The sequence below is a fragment of the Phoca vitulina genome, unplaced genomic scaffold, assembly GCF_004348235.1.
Source record: "Phoca vitulina isolate PV1807 unplaced genomic scaffold, GSC_HSeal_1.0 scaffold97, whole genome shotgun sequence".
Lineage (NCBI taxonomy): Eukaryota > Metazoa > Chordata > Mammalia > Carnivora > Phocidae > Phoca > Phoca vitulina.
Window position 1 is genome coordinate 1863525 of NW_022589800.1, and position 20195 is coordinate 1883719.

Here is a 20195-nt window from a genome sequence, read left to right on the forward strand (position 1 = left end):
ACAATATAACTTCTGCCCTTCTCTCTGTTTCTTCTTCTTCCTGGATCCCAATTATTCTAATATTGTTTTGTCTAACGCTATCACTTACCTCTCGAATTCTGCCCTCGTGACCCATTAGTTGTTTATCTCTCTTTTTCTCAGCTTCTTTATTTTCCATCATTTGGTCTTCTATATCACTAATTCTTTCTTCTGCCTCATTTATCCTAGCAGTTAGAGCCTCCATTCTTGATTGCACCTCATTAATAACTTTTTTGATTTTGACTTGGTTAGATTTTAGTTCTTTTTTTTCTCCAGAAAGGGGTTCTCTAGTATCTTCTACGCTTTTTTCAAGCCCAGCTAGTATCTTTATAATCATGATTCTGAACTCTAATTCTGACATCTTACTACTGTCCATATTGATTAGGTCCCTGGCAGTTGGTATTGCCTCTTGTTGTTTTTTTTTGAGGTGAGTTTTTCCATCTTGTCATTTTGTCCAGAGAAGAATAGATGAATGAGAGAACAAAATGCTACCAGGATAACAATGACCCCAGAAAAGTATATACTAAACAAATCAGAAGAGACCCAAACCAGGGGGAAAAGAAAGGGAAAGAAAGAAAGAAAAAAAAAGAATATGATCAAATATGATCAGGCTGGTGAATTGATCAGAGCCACACACTAGATTTTGGGTGTATTTTGGTCTGTTAGAAGACACTGCCTCCCAAAATTTCAAAGAAAGAAAAACTTGTATATGTATAAAAATAAGGGTAAATACAACGAAGGATGGAATATGATTGTAAAGATGAAAATTATAAAAGATTTTATAAAAGGAATTGAGAAGATAAGAAGTTGGTTGAAAAAAGACAGAGGAGAAATTAAAAAAAAAATGGAGAGAATGTGATCAGGCAGGAGACTAGAACAAAGCTATACACTAGAGATTTAGGATATATTTTGGTCTGTTAGAATAAACTGTATCCCAAAATTTTGAAGAGAGAACAACTTATATATACACAAAAAATAAGGTTTACTACAATGAAGGGATAGAATATGACTCTAAAAATGAAAAATAAAAAAGATTTTAAAAAAGGGATTGATAAGATGTTGATTGAAAAAAGGAAAAAGAAAAATTCAAAAAAATAGAAAAAGCAAAAAAAGAAAATTAAAAAAAAATTAACTTTGAAAGACTAAAGAATCATGGGGAAAAAGCCATGAATTCCATGTGCAGTATTCCCCTAGTGCTGGCGTTCTGTCGTTCTCATTGATTGGTAAACTTGGTCTTGGCTGGTGGTTCTTGTGTATCTTCTGGGGGACAGGCCTGTTGCAGTGATTCTCAAATGTCTTTGCTGGAGCAGAATTGCCCCACCCTTGCCAGTGGCCGGGGCTAAGTAATCTGCTTGGGTTTGTTCTCGAGAGCCTTTGTTCCCTGCAAGCTTTTGGTACAGCTTTGGAGGATGAGAGTGACATGGCAGCCTCCCAGTCTCCACCCCAGAGGAGCCAAAAACTCGGGGCCCACTCCTCAGTGCGCCCCCAGAGAAAAGCAGTCAGTCACTCCCATCTCCCCGGTCTCTGGCCGCACTCTGTGCTCACCTGGCCTGTGACCGAGCGTTTCTATCTCTGGCACCCGACCCCGTGTGGAGTCTCCAAACCCAGCAGATCCCTGCGGTGCGCTCCCGCGCCGCTCCTCCCGGGGGAGGAAGGGGGGTCTCCCTAGATCTGCCACTTGTTGGGTCCCTGCTGGAGGAGCAGTGGCTCGACTGTGCCACGGATCATGGTTTATGGCAACCCCGAGTTGAGAGCCTGCACCTCAGCTCCGTCTCTGCAGCCGGCTTCCCCGCTCCGATCCCTGGGAGCTCTGCCACACTCAGGCACCCCCAGTCTTTCTGTTACCCCGAGGGTCCTGAGACCACACTATCCCCGTGAGGGTTCCACCCCCCCTACTCCCCCCGCCCCACTTAGCCCCTGGAGTGACATCCCTCAGTGAAGCGGACTTCTAAAAGTTCAAATTTTTTGCTCCAGTGCTCTATCACTTGACAGTAGCTGGCTCCCTCCCCCTGTGGTCTATCTTCCCAAATATCGCCTCGGATTCACTTCTCTGCACATCTACCTTCCAGAAAGTGGTCGCTTTTCTGTTCAAAGAGTTGCTGCTATTCTTTCCTTCAATCTCCTGTTGAGTTTCTAGGTGTTCAGACTGGTTTCATACCTATCTAGCTGAATTCCTGGGACCAGATGAAATTTACTCCTCCACCACCTTGCTCCTCCTCTCGAGACTCAAGAAATGGTTTCTTAATACAAATAAAACCCCCAAAGAGAGAGCACCTCACACCAGTCAGAATGGCTAAATTTAACATGTCAGGAAACAACAAATTTTGGCAAGGATGCAGAGAAAGTGGAACCCTCCTACACTGTTGATGGGAATGCAAGCTGGTGCATCCACTTTGGAAAACAGTATGGATGTTCCTCAAGACATTAAAAATAGTGCTACCCTACAACCCAGCAATTGCACTACTAGGTATTTACCCCGAAGATACAAATGTAGTGATCCAAAGGGGCACATGCACCCCAATGTTTATAGCAACAATATCCACAATAGCCAAACTATGGAAAGAGCCAAGATGTTCATCAACAGATTAATGGATAGAGAAGATGTGACATATATATGAAATGGAATATTATTCAGCCATCACAAAGGATGAATACTTATCATTTACATCGAAATGGGTGGAACAGGAGGGTATTACTGTAAGCGAAAGAAGTCAATCAGAGGAAGACAAGTATCATATGGTTTCACTCATATGTGGAATATAAGAAACAGTGCAGAGGATCATCGGGGAAGGGAGGGAAAATGGAATGGAAAAAAATCAGAGAGGGAAACAAACCATGAGAGACTGTTAATTATAGGAAACAAACTGAGGGTTGCTGGAGTGGAGGTGTGTGGGGGGATGGGGTCACGGGGTGATGGGCATTAACGAGGGCACCAGAGGTGATGAGCACTGGGTGTTATGTGTAACTGATGAATTGTTGAATTGTACATATGAAACTAATGATGTACGGTATGTTGCCTAATTGAATTTAAATAAAAAACTTTATTCACTTCTGCCACATGAAGTAATTTAAACACATTGACAAGAACATTGTGAGCTTCTCTCAAATTCAGTTAAACTGAAAGCTTCTAATTGAATAACAGGATTCATATGCTGAAAATATACTTTCTGATTGGATAATATTTAAAAATCATAACAGATGATTTCCCTAGAGATTAATTCCTTCATCTCCCTGCCCCGTTCAGCACACAGGATGGTCTGAGCTGTTTGCTTCAGGGGAGACACAGCAGATCTCAAGGATAATACTGGTCTGTGTCTGGTTTTGAGGCAACAGAACAAACAGAACCCACACCTTAGAGAAAATCCTTGGGAGACCCTGAGATGAGTCAGAACAAGGCTTTCCTGCTCACCTAATGAAGCATAGAGTGAACGGTCGGACACACTTTTTGTAGGTCTCTCGTGCAGGTGGCCAGACTCCAGAGGAAGAATGAGAGCACGGGGTGGGTAGGTGTAAGAGGCTGAGGGGGCAGAGGAGCCTCCCTGGGGTCCTTGTGCTCCAAGGAGGTTTCAGGGCAGCAGAAAGATTCTTTTTTTTTTTTTAAAGATTTTTGTTTATTTATTTGACAGAGAGAGATACACAGCGAGAGAGAGAACACAAGCAGGGGGAGTGGGAGAGGGAGAAGCAGGCTTCCCGCAGAGCAGGGAGCCCGATGCGGGGCTCGATCCCAGGACTCCGGGATCATGACCTGAGCCGAAGGCAGACGCTTAACGACTGAGCCACCCAGGCGCCACCCAGCAGAAAGATTCTTAAGTGAGAAGAAATGACCATGTCACATGTACAGGCAGATGGGGATGTAGAAACTGTCACTTTTAAGCCAGTATGCATGGCAAAGGTAGAGTTATCTTGAGATGGGCACCTATGTCATTGTCATGGCAAAGAGACAGGGGGACTGAAGTTCCAATGACCAGATAAGGTCACAGCCATGGCTGCCTGGTCTGGAGGCAAACAGGCAGAGGTTGCTAGCTCCATCCAATAAGTATGTTCTGGAGAGACTGTGGAGGAATTATCAGTTATGGAGGCTGACATCAGGAAGAAGAAGGAGACAGAACTTGAGAAACCTTGTCCATAAGGAGTCTGCCCTCAACTCTATGTGTGTTTTGGGGGCGGGGTCCAGCCTGGGTCAGGGGGCAGCTTAGGGTCAGGTAATAAAATATACTAAAAGTCAGTGATTAAAATGCTGCCTTGCCAATCCCTCAGGTTGCCTGTGTATTCACCACAGAATGGACATTGTACCCCTAAGTGATGGCAGCCACTGGGGCCTTGTCAGGGCAGCACAGAGGCTGGTAGGAAGGAGTTAATGCATGTTTGTAGGCACTCACCTGTCTACCCTTGTCCTGTCTTTCCCTATCATCTGAGGTTATTGTCCGGGAAGAAAGGAGAACTTAGATTCATTATAATGGTTGCAAAAGCTGGGCAGGAAAAATAAAGGGACCCATGAAAGGGAGCAGTGGGAAGATGTGATGTACTGTAGTCGGGCATTGAGGAGGACTTGTCAGAGGAAATGAGTCAACCTGGGGTCTGAAGGGGGTGTTTCTGGGCCAGTGAAAAGATAGGAACAATGTATTCCAAATCACAGAATTAGCATATGTTTACACAGAAGATGTGGGAGCAAGCACAGAATGCTGGACATGAATCCAAAAGAATGGTCAGTAAGTCAAGGAGAAATGGATGAATGGAGAACATAGGGGATAAATATCCTCTTATGTTCATCTCTAATTATCTGGCCACTTCCCACCCCGACTCCTGGACCAAGCCGGTAACCCTCTTGAGATCAGGAATTATGTCAAAATGCATAGCTTGCAAATAGCAAAGGCCTTCTAATACACCAAAATCTCAGTATCTGCATTTGATAAAATAATGGGTGGTTTTTGGTAATTAGAGTATTTACACATCGTAGCAAATTACTAAGAAGCTCTCTCAATGTCATGACAAGACCAATAGCATGTTGTGGAAGAGTACAATTAATGGGAAGAGGAAGATGGTACCTTGGTTGAGGAACTGCTGCCTGCGGTTGGTGGAGGCGTCTGAGGAGTCTGAGGGTTGCTGCACGTTGACTGTGTACTGGTTACAGAAGGTCCTGGAAGCTGACTCTGTCCCTGGGTTGGCTGGGTCCTCTTGGATTCCTCATTCTGTATGGTTTTGATTTTCTTTTTCTGAAAGTAATTTTTGCCCCTGGTTAATGGTTTTCAATATTAGATGAAGCACATCATTACTAGCGAGCAAATCAACTTTTTATTACTAGTTTCTAATTGTGCTAAAATTTCTGTGCTCACGAATTCCAGGAGGTACATGGACTCCATCCTCTCAGGAGGTGACTGGAAAGCAGGCAACCCACACACATGATTGATGCACACAAGAGCCTGGAAATTCCCCTCATCCCTGTGGCAAGAATGCTGTGCTGGAATTTATAAAATCTACATTTGAATTTTGTGTCTTTAAGCAGCCTTTGGCAAGCTGCTCTCCTAGTGTGACTTCCAATTTTGTGCACATCTCAAGAGGGGTCATGACTCCATATCTCCTTTACGTGGAGTTATACACACATGTTATGTGCATACAGTTCTGAAACATCATGGGTGATTAATAACTAAGAGTTTGCTGACACTGAACCTCATTTTCATTCTGCCCCTGGAATCCCTTTTCTCCATTCTTCTATTTGCAGGTTGAGAAATGAATAAAGCACTCAGTGTACATAAGAAGGTAATAAGTGGTAGAGCATAGAAGAAGCTTCTTCAGCGGGACCTTCACCATCCTACCTTGGACATGGGTGTGTCATGGACTGATACCAAATCTTCATTCATGGTAGATGTGGATTCGTCAGTACTGGATGCATCCTGCTTTCTTGTCTTCATGGGCACGTTTCCTTTTACTCTGCATTGCCTCATAACTGAAACAGTTAAAAAGAACATGATAAATCCAAAGGAGCTGGTCTAGGGCAGCTGTAGCATTTCCAATGCTATGTCCTCTCAGCTCCTGCTTGGGGGTCTGGGAATGCTGGTGTGCTCCCCCCCTTCATCAGCCCACCAGCCAGGTGACAAGAGCTGACTCACACTGCCAGTTTCCTTGCTTCTCTGGGGACATAAGCACAGCCCTCCATCTGCTGGACTCCCAGGTACCTCAGTCAAACCCTTTTCCAACCCACTTATCCTATATGTTCTTTTCAAGAATCTGCAGTTTTGGGGCACCTCAACGGCTCAGTCTGTTATGTGTCTGCCTTTGGCTCAGGTCATGATCTCAGGGTCTTGGGTTTGAGCCCCACATGGGGCTCCCTGCTCAGTGGGGAGTCTGCTTCTCCCTCTGCCCCCCCCCCCACTTTTCTCCCTCTCTCTCTCTATCAAATAAATAAATAAAATCTTAAAAAAAAGGATCTGCAGTTTTCATGATGCAATTGGTGGGTTAACTCCTATGGAAGGTCTGTTTGAATTACAGAAACCAGAGAAAGAAAATCTGATCTAATTGGTGATGTGACAAATTGGTGATACTGAACTTGATGTTTTAAAAAGTTTTTAGGATCCAAAACAAAACAACAAAAAAAAAGTTTTTAGGATCCAGTGATTTTAGAAGAGGCAAATTCTTCACATCCCCGAGAGCTGGCTTTTTCTTTAAGCATTGCCTCATATTTTTTGCTAAAGAATATAGTAATGATGGAGTAAATATGTAACAGAGCAGCATATGAACTGAATAAAGTATTTTTAAATCTCACAATTTTTCCTAATTTTGTCCTTGATCAACCTTCGTAATATGTAGAAGTCTCTGCCTTTCTTGTCAACTCTTTCTGCTTTTTTCTTTACTGGCACCCCCAAAATACACCCTGTAAAATACAGTGGACCTCTTTGTCTAAGTTGTAAACTTGTTGGTGTTCTGAAGGGCCATCTCATTCTCAGCTACCCAGTTGGAAATTGAGAAACGGATCTCTCAGGTGTGCCAACACCAGGGCTCTGCTGGATGTGGGGGCCCAGACCCTGACAGTTAGGGCTCCTGTCCATTACCTTTTTTCTTCTCATTTTTAAGAGTTTTAACAATGTCTCCAAGTCCTTCCATGTCCTTGAACAGATCTATTAGCTTGTCCACACAGAGAGACCCCCGGAACTTCTTTTCCATTAGGTCAGCAATCTTGACCTTGTTATATTCTTCTTGCATTTTTCTAGTCAGTCCCAAAGGACTGGCCAGTAGGGACTTAACCACGCTAAACTGGTAGTCGTCTATGGGCTGTAATCCTTTCAGCAGAATAATTCTCTTGTACTCACTCCCCATCTCTCCAGGTGTGGCTGAGCCTGCAAGAGAAAAATACCATACAGTGTTATACCTTTCTCCAGATGATTTAAAAGTCTGGCTGTGTCTATGTGAGTGAGTGGTCCATGTCACGGTGTCGTCCTTGAGTGTGTGTGACAAAGAGGAACTTAATTTCCAGGTGTGTCACTGTGAGTTGATAACTGTTGTATTCAGGACTTTTAAGAAATTCTTTCCTTCTAATAATGATAGTTGAATTGGGTTGGGGGTGGGTATGATGGCAGGAGATCTGGAAAGAGGCCTTGCTGTTGCCTTATGTGGAGTGTGGGCTGTAGGGGGTCAGAGTCCCCACTTGCTCGCTCCCTCCTCCCATCCTGTGTTGGGGCTGCAGTCTCTCCCTGGATGTCTGCTTGCTGGCTCCAGACTCTGCCACCCACTCTGCCCGAATGAGCCCATGTGCAGAGTGGGCTGCAGCTTCTCACCCCTGGTGACTGTCTTCCCTGCTGGGTACCTGCCCAGCACACCTGACCCTTCCCTAGTCAGCCCTTCTTTTTTTTTTTTTTTTAAGATTTTATTTATTTATCTGACAGAGAGAGACACAGTGAGAGAGGGAACACAAGCAGGGGAGTGGGAGAGGGAGAAGCAGGCTTCCTGCAGAGCGGGGAGCCCGATGCAGGGCTCGATCCCAGGACCCTGGGATCATGACCTGAGCTGAAGGCAGATGCTTAACGACTGAGCCACCCAGGCGCCCCCCTAGTCAGCCCTTCTTGCATCCTCTCTCCCTGGGGCTTGGGCCATGTTCTCTGTGTCCTCTGTGACCTGCTCCCCTTGCTTTCTTGTGCAGAATCACAGCCCTGATTGGCCGGTACTATTTAGTAGTCCTTTTGCTGGAGTTCTACTTTCTTGCTAAAGCAGGAACCCAGCATTTATTGTCTGGAATTATTTCAATAGTTGCTTGATTTTACCCTTCTAGGCTGAATTCCTCTTATCAGTTCTTTTTGGAGAGCCAGATATCCTTCTATGGAGCCATGTTTCTATCCCACTTGACATCCTCCAATAGTTCCCCATTTTGGTTTTGAAAAATGTCTTGCTCCTTAGCCTAGCTTGGAAAGCCTTGAATACTCTGCATCTTTTTTACATCTGTAACTTTTGCATTTTGTATGTTGTATGCTCCAGAAATATACAACACACCTTGCTTTTCCATGTTTCATGACTTGGCTAATTTCCTCTCTGCTTCCTAAAGGGCGAGTCTCACTTTTCTTCCCCCAACTACCTCCTTATAGCCTTCAAGACTCCACTGAGGTTTTGTCTTCTGAAAGCCCCCAGAATCTGGGACTGGGTGTCACTCCTCTGGGCCTCTTAATACCTTATGTACTTCCTTGATGGCACTCAGTACATGGTAGGAATTCCAATTTTCTGTTTAAATTCATCAATTCTTTTCATTTAGGGTCCGTGTGTTTGTGTACTTTTTGTATAATTAGCATGTTCAAATTCCCAGGGCTGTGAATTATTCTTTCTTGAGAAAATGTGAACACTCCCAGATTGATCAGGTCCATAGGGTGAAGGATAAATCCTCAAGATATATTATAGGGGAATTGAAGATTATTAAAAACAAAGTAAAAACTCTGAAAGCTTCCAGAGATAAAGAGTAGATCACCTGTAAAGATTCAAGGATCAGATTGAAACTGATGTTCAACAGCAAAGCTGCCCACCACAGGAAATAGGGTGATTTTCATACAGTACTTGTCCAAATTCCATACTGATTTAAAAACCAAATAATTTTTAAAATGAAATTTTTGTGTTTTGTGTGTGTGACAACATAATTTATTTGCAAAATAAAACCAGATATAAGGTGACAGGAGGCTACGTATAATCTTTATTCATTCCACTCAAATGTGAACATTCATATGTTTTATTGCTAAAATATTAGTGTGTTTGATTTTAAAGTAATGATCCAGATCCCACTACTGTGTCCAGTATTAGAGTATTTAAAGTAGGCATATTAAATAGCCTTTCTAAAATGCCCCAATTCTGAATTTCAAAACATATGTAGCCCCAGGGCTATCAGAAGAGGTACTGTCTCCCTATCTTGAGGGCAAAATGATTTTAAGAGGTGCATTTTAATCTAGCCAAGATGATATTTAAATGTGAGGGCCTCAGAAACTATTCTCTGATATTCAAGGCCTTGGTAGTTTGTAAGACAAAGACCTATATGTAAACATCTATTGGAGGAAATATTCGATACTAAAAATAACATATAGAGCCAAGAAATACTGCAAGCCCAAAGGTAAGTAAGAGCAGGAACTGAGCTTGATGAGGTGTGCCTATGTCTTCCACATAAACACAGCTCTGACTGAAGACGAGAGACAGGAAGCACAACAACATGGCGGAGAGAGGGAGGACAGTGAACAGGGCAGTTCACTAAAGTATTTGTCTTCAAGGGTAAGATAAAGAAATAAGCAAAAACAGAAGTACAAGAAAGGAGAATATAGAAATGTCATAAATGGAATTGAGGATAGCAGAAACAAAACCGTACATGTTAATCATCAACATATACTTAAATGGCCTAACCAGTTAAGTGACAAATTTAGTCAAATTGCATTTACGGAAAAAAAAAAAAAACTGCATTTATGAAATCTGCCAATAGAGTTGTTAAGAAAATATTACTTAAAGGTGGGAAAATGAAAGAAAAATATTTTATCATGCAAAGAGTAACTAAAAGAAAACCGGTTATCCGTACTAGTGTAGCTTTAAATAGACCTGAAGATAAAAGGTATCACCAGAGTGCAACACAATGACAAAGGCTGACCTCCTAGGGAAACAAAACAGTTGTAATTATGTATTTACCTGCTAGTAGTAAATATATATTATTGTTACTTTATATTCCTTTATAATGCTATACTATTACATATTATATTATATAACATGATTTACATATTATAATATAAAATTATATTTGTAGTATTATGTAGCATGTTTCTCTTCACACAAACACATTTTATATACATGTGTACATATATACATAATTACATATATAATATATATTATATTATTGTATATATACATTTGAGAGAACTACAGGACAAAAACCTCACAATTTTATGGTAGGAGATTTTAGCATATCTCTTAATTACTAAATAAACAAGGTAAAAAAACTCAGCAGAGATTTAGGAAATAGGACTAACATTAATAAACATAATTAACAAGGTTTATGTAACATACATAAAATTCTGAAATCAGCATTAAAAATCTCATACTCTAATCAAGCACATACGGAATATTATTATACAGATCATACAGAAAATCGCTCAACAGTTCTGAAAGTCTATTTGTAACTGATTCTCCCTTCCTCTCCCCTATACTTTGCCACTAGAAAAAAAAAAAATCAGTAATTTTCAGGAAGGCAGACAGTTATGTTAAGAGGAACTGAAATAAAAGCTCTGGTGGTATAGTCTGAAGTATAATATAAAAATTAAACTGTCATGGGGTGCCTGGGTGGCTCAGTCGTTAAGCGTCTGCCTTCGGCTCAGGTCACGGTCCCAGGGTCCTGGGATCAAGCCCCGCATCGGGCTCCCTGATCGGCAGGAAGCCTGCTTCTCCCTCTCCCACTCCCCCTGCTTGTGTTCCCTCTTTTGCTGTCTCTCTCTGTCAAAAAATAAATAAAATCTTAAAAAAAAATTAAACTGTCTTAAGAGAGGTAAAGAAGTCATGTTTTTGCATAACTGTGTCTGGGGAAGTAAAACTTTTTCCACTCTGTGCATGTATGTGTGTGTGAGTGTTTTCTAAAATCAGGATAAGACCATACAATGCAGCCTTAAACCCAGATGTATTTTTTACTTAATATTATGTTCTGATACTTTCCTCATGCCCCTAACTTGACTTCTGCCCAGAACTCTACCAAGGCCACCAAGAGTTTCCTGGACACCACCTAGGGAAGAAAACCAAATGCTTCTTCTAAATATAACCAATAGTCACCTGGGGAATAAATTTTAATGTCTTCTATAGTCAAAATGCATCTCCCTTCGTTCAGGTGTCCGGTGTGGTGGGATAAACATGTCTGTTCCTTGTCTAAGTATTAAGGGATTAGAATCAAGCTACTAATGTTTTCATGTCTCCGACTATAGTTGATACCAGCCCCTCTCCCTCCCCCCGCCCCCGCCCCATCCAAATCTTCATACCCGAAGCCCCCTGGTTGTTTTGTGCTTAGCCAGCAGGGGCCCACAGCTGTCTACAGAAAGCCCACAGGGCCTCACCTTGCTGAAAATCTCCACGAGTCCGGATCCTGAGGTCTTCTTCAGAAATGCAGGAATCACTGCTTATTTTGCTTGAGGAGGAAGATAAATCAACAAAGCTCCAGAGACTGAACTGCAGGATATGATAATCTCCTGAAGGGCAGAGGAAAAAGAAGTATTTTGAAAGATAACAAGCACAGATGGCACTGCTTAGAGTCACTGAAAACTTCACTGGTGCTGGTTTCCTCAAACCGCGATGTCCCCTGGAGAGAGAAGTTGCAACACAATTTTGAGACACCTCCCTCCGATGCTCTTAACTTTCGATTTCATTAGTCAGAGAAAATAAACAGTTTCCTTCCTGTAAGTACTTAATCAAAATGAAAGATTATAGCAAAAGTATAATTGAGTTTTTGTTACAAATGTCAGTAGATGGAAGGAGTTCCAACATTAGAACTCCAGCAGACTTACATGTGGGTCATTAGAAACCTATATTCCCGTAAATGACACTCAAATGTAAGAAAAGTTAAGATGAGTCACCAGGCTGCTTATGCTTCATTTCCTGTTCTCAGAGTGGTAGGAGGAGATGTCGGAAGAGGCATCTCTCTCTGCTAGTACTTGTCTGTACCTCCAGGAAGAGGGTAGGTCAGCTATAAAACCACTCTTGGTTTAAATAGTGCCTGAAGCATTCACCCAGTTAATAATTGACACACCTGGAGCTTCACAGAAGTAGGTCATTACGAATATGTGAATCCTTCCTCAGAGATATAGCAAGGAAGTTACCCTCTCAACTATGTCTAGGCTATTTTACCTCACTGATAAAATTAATGATCACTCACATTTTCTGCATTATTCATGGAAAAAACACAGGTGGGTAGTAAGCTCATATCATGGCAGCATAAACTTTTGTAATTTCTGGAAGAACACTGAACCTCTGGACTGAGAGGGGCTTGATAAACCTTTTGTTCTGTGGTGTTTTCTTCTGTGAAGGACAGTGGACGCATTCCAGAGTACCATAAACCATGACATGTCAAATAAATGGCATCAAGCAGCTGACATGATGGTTGAAACCCACCAGCTGATCTGCAAGTAGGATGAAACCAGGCCTGGAAAAGGATCCCAAAGGATAGCTGGTGTTGGTGGATGATCCGAGGTCATCTAAAGAGAAGAAAGCTGATTATTTTAATCCAGACTATAGTAGTGGAGTGGATAGCTGAAGTCTAGATGTGGGAGCATCTGAAAACTCCACCAAAGCATGAGTAAAGTCATGGGAAGGTGAAAGGGATCTGGCGGGATCTCCACAAATACCTGTGGGTGTTCCCTCCTTCTTTTCAAGGCTATAGGTTTTTATGATGCAGGGAGCTGGTCTTAAGGTAATGGGTGGAGAGGGACATTAGGGAGGTCAGAGAGGGCCCCATCCCAGAGATCAGAGGATAGAGGACACATGGGGGGAATGACCATATCAAGATATTTTCCTGCTCCTTTTCTCGTCAACAGTTCGTGTGGAATAATGTCCTTGTGACTCCAGCACGCAACAAGCAGAGAACTGTCATCAATAAGGACAATTCAGAGCAATATTCCATAATTTATTCAGTACAGTTGGAATTATAATAGATGAAACAACAGAATGCTAAAAAAAAATGTGCGTTTTCCTAACTTACAGGCAGTAGCCAAACAATTGGTGATTTATGCTGTCATGCAAAAAGCTCACTAGTAGAACATACAAGAATTCTTGATACAGAGAAAAATGGAGACACTTACATGACTCTTTATTATCTGAAGTATTAATTCACATAGTCAAAATCCTCAGGAAAAGTCCCCACTCGATTAATGTCCTGTGGGCAAAAGCTAATACACTCTCTGTTTTTGTGAATAAAGTTTTATTGGAACACAGATATGCTCATTTACTTATGCATTGTCTATGTCTGTCTTCATGATGCAACTGTGGAACTGACTAGCCACAGAGCCTAAAGTTTCACTATATGGCTCTTTATAGAAAAAAAAGTGTCAACTTGCACACTAAGCCATCAGTCTAGGAGATAGCAGAGGGAATCTAAGGAGAGAAGCAGAAGTAAGTAAAAGAAAATCACATCAGGAAACCATGATCAGGCCTTCTCAAATCCATACTGGGCCCATGGAGAATGGCTTAGTGATAAAGTTTGTGTCTCAGAGAAAGCAGCAGAAAGGGAGGGTATAGGCTGAACTGTGTTACTCCAAATTCATATGTTGAAGCCCCAGCCCCCACTGTGACTGTATTTGGTTGGAGATTGGGCCTTTAAGGAAGTAAGTTAAGATGATGTCATAAGGGAGGGGCATTAATCCAATGTGACTGGTGCTTTTCTAAAAAGAGATTTTAACATAGCCAGAGACCAGGGACGTGCACACACAGATGAAGACCACAAGAGGGCACAATGAGAAGGTGGCTACCTGCAAGCTGGAAGAGAGGTCTCAGTGATAAGGAAAATCTGTGTCCTAAGATGGCCGACCGAGCCAGCGAGTGAGTCCCAGTCCTTGCCCCAGGGCTCTTCCGGGTTCTTCTCCCTGCTCTGCTTCCTGCGCACACCAATCCAGGTTTTCTCCTTGCCCCGCCACAAGTGCCAAGTGTGCGGAAGTAGAAGTGTATAAATTGTCCCCTTTGGTTATGCTCGGGGCTCAGACCTTTGGAGACCACTCTCCTCTGAGCCCACTGGTGTTCAATAAACCTCCTATCCTCCAAGATCTCCGGGTGCTGCTTGGTTCTTCTGTCAGGCGATCCAGTCCAGGTTCCGTAACATTTGGTTCCCTGACCGGGAAACCCAACAATGCTGGCCCATTGTTGCCACCAGTTTGGGGGCAACGGCGGGACGGTGACTGAATGAGGGATTGAAATGGAGAAGGTGCGCCCTGCCTAATTTTTGGCAGTCTCCCGCCCCGGTCGCCTCAGGACAACCCGGCTCCATTCTTCCCGCCGGACTTGAGGAGACTTGGCAGGTGAGGACCGGGTCCCAACGTCAGATTCCAGTAAGGCCATGGGCCCCAGGACCCAGACAGGCCCACCCCCACTGGGGTGGAAGGGGAGCCTGATCACCTCCCAGAGACCTCTTAGAGTTCTCACAGGTAAGGATTCCCAGGGAGGGAATGTAATAACTTCTGGAGTATGAATGTGTGAGTGAATGTGCAGTCTGACCTGGCTTGCTCAAGCGGACTGATTCTGTGACTCCACGGGCAGGCACCCTTAAGGTCCCCAGAAGCCTACAGAGTCTATGTGGGCCCATCTGTGATTCCGTGGTGAAAGGCATACAGTCTATGGTGGCATCTGAATAGTTTCTGATCGTAAGTCACAACACTGAGACCGCTACAGCTAAGCCTCACCTAAGCTCTTTCGGGACACGGCCAGATGGGCATCTGATTGGTCTCCTCACCTCAGGAGGCACCCCCCCTTTGTCTGTCTCTGCCACCGCACATGGGGACATCACCATGGGGTCAGGGCAGAGTAAACCTATGGTTCTAGAGACCATGATCAAAAATTTCAAGAAGGGGTTTTTGGGAGACTATGGAGTCAGGATAAACCCCGGCAAGTTGAGAACCCTATGTGAATTGGAGTGGCCCGCTTTTGATGTCGGGTGGCCTTCAGAGGGGACATTAGATGCCCCAACGATTTGTCGAGTATGGCGAGTTGTAACAGCAGAACCAGGACACCCTGACCAGTTTCCATACATTGACTCCTGGCCAGGACTCCTGGCTAGGAGTTGTTCAGACCCTTCCCCACTGGGTGCGATTCACTTGAGTCTTAATCACCTCATCCAAGCAACCTAAAGAAAATCAGCAAAAACCCCAGTATCCACAAATCCTAGCCGGATATCCCAAGAATGAACCAACCCTGCCCCCACCATATGTACCCCCAAGACCGTCTATACCTGGCCCTTCAGCTCCAGACACTCTGCCACCATCGGTTTCACTGGTACCCCCAGGCCCAGAAGATCCACTGGTGCCCCCAGGCCCAGAGGATCCACCAGCACCCCCAGGCCCAAAAGATCCACTATCTCCAGGAGCAGCAACCAGGCTGTACCCCAGGCTGGGTGCAAGCACCATCCAAATGCCGGTATGAGAGACACAGGAACCCCAGAGGCACGATGAAGATGGGACAGTCCAATGCGGCTGTTCCATGATGTATTATCAGCCCTTCTCCACCACCGACCTCCTCAACTGGAAACATAACACCCCATCCTACTCTGAGAAACCACAGGCTATGGTAGACCTCATAGAATCCCTCTTCCAGACTCATCGGCCAACCTGGGAAGACTGCCAACAGTTACTCCGCACCCTGTTTAACACAGAGGAAAGGAGGAGAATAATGAAAGGTGCACAGCAGTACCTGGAAGAGCATGCACCAGCGTGAGTCATCGACCCTGCTGCCTGGGCTAATACAGCCGCACCAGAAGAGTGCCCAGCATGGGACTTGGCCACAACTGAGGGACAGGCCCACATCCACTGGTACCAGGAGGCCCTCCTCTGCGGAATCTGGGCAGGAGCTAAGAAACCCATGAACATGACTAAGGTATCTTTAGTCACTCAACAACCAGGGGAATCCCCCGGGGACTACTACGAAAGGCTATGTGAAACCTACAGGATATACACTCCATTTGACTCTGAGGCACAGGAAAGCCAACAGATGGTAAACACCTCCTTCATGGCTCAGGCCACCCCAGACATCAGAAAAAAACTTCAGAAACTAGAGGGTTTTGCCGGAATGAACATCATCCAACTAATAGAGATTGCCAATAAGGTCTACATGAACAGGGAGGTCACAGCTGAATGGGAAGCTGACAAAAAGATGAAAAAGAAAGTCAGCCTCCTCGCCACCACCCTGAAAGAAAAGGACAACACAAAGATGGGGAGACCCCAACCACCAAAAGTGGGGAAGCCCAGAACCCCCTTGGCAAGGGATCAATGTGCCTACTGTAAAGAGAAAGGGCATTGGAAAAACGAATGTCCCAACCGGGGAAAGGCTCAAAAGCTCAGCCATTATAAGGAAGAACCCTGAGAGGAGGACCTCATAGGCCTTGAGGGAATGGACTCAGACTGAGGGGGACTGGGCTCTTTCCTCCTTGGCCCCCATGAGCCCACAGTCAAAATGAAGGTGGGGGGCCAACCAGTGACTTTTATGGTTGATACTGGGGCTGAGAACTCTTGTCACCTCCCCAGTGGCACCTTTCAGCAAAAGGACTGCGACCATCCTTGGGGCCACCGGGATGCGGGCGATATAACAGCCCTTTCGCCAGGCTCGCCAGTGCGAACTCAGGGGCCACAAGGTCCAACATGAATTCCTTTATCTGCCTGATTGCTCCAGCCCTCTCCTGGGCCAAGACATACTCTCCAAGCTTGGGACTCAAATAACCATTGAGCCCACAGGACACACTAGCCTCCAATGCAACCCTCCATTGAACCCAAGGCAAGAGGAGACTAGCAATTACCACACCACGGGAAGAAGAATGGAAGCTATTCTGTGCCCAGGCCCAACCGAGCAGCCCGCCGGAGTCCAGACTCGCCTTACCTTCAGTATGGGCTGAGAACAACCCATCTGGACTAGCCCAGAGTCGGGCCCCTAACATTGTTGAACTGATCCCAGGAGCCCAACCTCAGAAGCAAAGGCAATACCCCCTTCTACAAGAAGCTAAGATTGGCATCCAAGAACATCTGACCAAACTCAAAGAAGCAGGTATTCTAGTCAAGTGCGAGTCAGCCTGGAATACCCCACTCCTGCCAGTCAAGAAGCCAGGAGGGGTATACCGACCAGTTCAAGACCTGTGGACCATCAACAAGGTGACCATCTCTCTCCACCCAGTGATCCCGAATCCATACCCCTTCCTTGGCCAAATCCCAGGGTTGGCCAGATTGTTCACTTGCCTAGATTTGAAGGATGCCTTCTTCTGCCTCTGCTTAGCTCCCCAGAGCCAGCCACCGTCTGCCTTTGAATGGACTAATCCTGATACAGGGCGCCAGATACAACTGACTTGGACGCGCCTCCCACAGGGGTTTAAAAACTCACCAACCCTCTTTGGGGAAGTGCTGGCTGCAGACCTCGCCAGCTTCCCAAGAGAGGCTACATAATGCACCCTCCTCAGTATGTGGATGACCTCCTCCTCGCCAGTGACACACAAGGAGACTGCACAAAAGGCACAAAGGCCCTCCTACAGCTCCTGTCAGACTCGGGATACCGAGCCTCATGGAAGAAGGCACAAATCTGCCAACAACAGGTCTGATACCTTGGTTTCCTCCTCACCCAAGGGAAAGGAGAACTAGGGCCAGAGAGGAAAAGGGTCATCATCTCTGCCACAGCCCCAGACAAAAAGGGGCCTACGAGAATTCCTGGGGGCTGCAGGATTCTGCCACATCTGGATCCCTGGGTTCTCGGCAATAGCAAGACCCCTTTATGATCTCTTAGGGGGACCAAATCAAGAACCCCCTGCCTGGACTGAGGAAGCAGAAGTGCTTTCACAGAGATAAAGATTATCCTGGGTTGGGCACCAGCCCTGGGCCTACCAGATGTAGAAAAACCCTTCAATCTCTTTGTGCATGAAAAGGAAAAAATAGTGCTCGGGTACTCACCCAGACTGTTGGACCCTAGCAATGGCCAGTTGCTTACCTGTCAAAGAAGCTGGACCCCGTGGCAGCAGGATGGCTGCTGTGCCTCAGGGCACTGGCAGCCACAGTCCTACTCATCAAGGAGGTGGATAAACTTACCCTGGGGCAAGGTCCCTCGTGCAGTTGTGACATTAGGTTTCTCCCCATTCGAATTAATATATGGACAGTCTCCCCCATGCTTGGGAAGCCTTCCAGGAAATTTGCATCAGGTTGGAGATAAAGGGATAAAGGAGCAGCTTCAGGCCCTGGGGGCCACTCTAAATAAATTACAAAAGTACACCATTGAGAAGGCCCCAATCTCCTTAGGGTCTCAGGTATACTCCTTCCAGAGAGGGGACTCAGTTTGGGTCAAAGATTGGAAGAAAGACCCCCTCAAACCACAGTGGACAGGGCCCCACACTGTTGTTCTTCACGCACAGGGACACAGCTTGCTTTCCAACTCTCAGCTAGCACAATACCAAGGGCTCCTCTGCGGAAACCCGCAGGTCATCCTCAAAACAGTAAGGACATTAAATCCAGCAACTCTTCTCCCCACGGAAGAGGGGAAACCAGACCATGACTCCTCCGAGGTGACTGATGAAGTGTACGCAAGCCGTCCAGATCTGTGGGATCAAGCCATAAAGAATCCAGAGCTCACGCTGTTCAGCGATGGCAGCAGTTACCAACAAGAGGGTGCCCAGAAAGCGGGTTATGCAGTAACCACAACCAATGAAGTCCTAGAAGCTAAGGCATTACCAGCTGGATGGTCAGCTCAATGGGCTGAATTATATGCCTTAGTCCGAGCCCTCGCCCTTGGTGAAGACAAATGAGTCAATGTCTATACTGACTAGGTACATATATGTGGAGCCTTCTACAAGGAAAGGGGCCTCCTAACCGCAGCAGGAAAAGTTATCAAGAATAAGGAGGAGATACTGAGACTCCTTGAAGCCGTCTGGCTTCCAAAGGAAGTAGCAATCCTGCACTGTAAGGGACACCAGAAAGGAGATGACCCCATAGCGCGGAGAAATCGTCTGGCAGATGAGGCAGCCAAGACCGCAGCGGTGGGGTGAGGACATGGACAGAGCCCCTTCCCTCACTATGGCCCTAACACCCCTGGAAGAAGTCCCTCCACCCAGTTACACTAAAAAGGAGAAGGAATGGGCCATGGCTGAGGGGGCCACCCTGACTGAAAAGGGATGGTGGATGATGCCAGATGGGTGCGTCTTCATTCCAACAGCAACTGGAGGGCATCTAGTCAAGGAACACCACTGACTCACTCATCTGGGAAAAACTGCATTAGAGCCCTTCTCAAGAAGCACTACTACATCAGTCAGCTGCCAGCACTATGCTGAGCAATGAGTGAACGGTGCATGACATGTGCTAAAAATAATGCTCGGTCTGCACCACGGCCCCCGCCAGGTGTCCAGAGGATGGGAGCAAACCCCTAGATCTAAGATCTAGAGGTAGACTTCACAGATGTGCAGCCGAGCAGGGGGTTCAGGTATCTCCTAGTAATAGTATGCACATACTCTGTGTGGGTCGAAGCTTCCTGACCAGGATGGAGCAAAGCCGGGAAGTAGCTAAAGTCTTGTGGGAGATCGTGCCCTGGTTCGGTCTGCCATTAACAATCCATAGTGACAATGGACCCACATTTGTGCCAGACATTGTACAGGTCTTGACCAAATCTCTCAACATCACCTGGAGACTCCACACTGCTTATCGGCCCCAAAGTTCAGGGGAAGTAGAGCAAATGAATCGCACCCTCAAGGGAACCTTAGCAAAGTTTTTTCGGGAGACTAACCTCCCATGGCCGGATCTGCTACCCCTGGCTCTCCTGTGTGCTTGCTGCATGCCCGGGACATTAGGTTTCTCCCCATTCGAATTAATATATGGACAGTCTCCCCCATGCTTGGGAAGCCTTCCAGGAAACTTGCATCAGGTAGGAGATAAAGGGATAAAGGAGCAGCTTCAGGCCCTGGGGGCCACCCTAAATAAATTACAAAAGTACACCAATGAGAAGACCCCAATCTCCTTAGGGTCTCAGGTATACTCCTTCCA

At 45.4% G+C, this 20195-nt stretch overlaps 1 protein-coding gene across 1 annotated transcript in view; it reads right to left on the reverse strand.

The window, feature by feature from the left end:
• LOC116627476 (interferon-activable protein 203-like) overlaps positions 1-11934 on the reverse strand; it is a 30263-nt gene extending 18329 nt beyond the window's left edge. The window contains exons 1-4 of the mRNA XM_032397239.1: positions 11559-11934; positions 7065-7349; positions 5832-5962; positions 5064-5231 (exon numbers count right to left, since the gene is read on the reverse strand). Coding sequence (XP_032253130.1) covers positions 5064-5231; positions 5832-5962; positions 7065-7329 — 564 coding nt within the window. The 5' untranslated portion in view covers positions 7330-7349; positions 11559-11934. The remainder of the gene's footprint in view (positions 1-5063; positions 5232-5831; positions 5963-7064; positions 7350-11558) is intronic.
• Positions 11935-20195: the final 8261 nt, after the last annotated feature.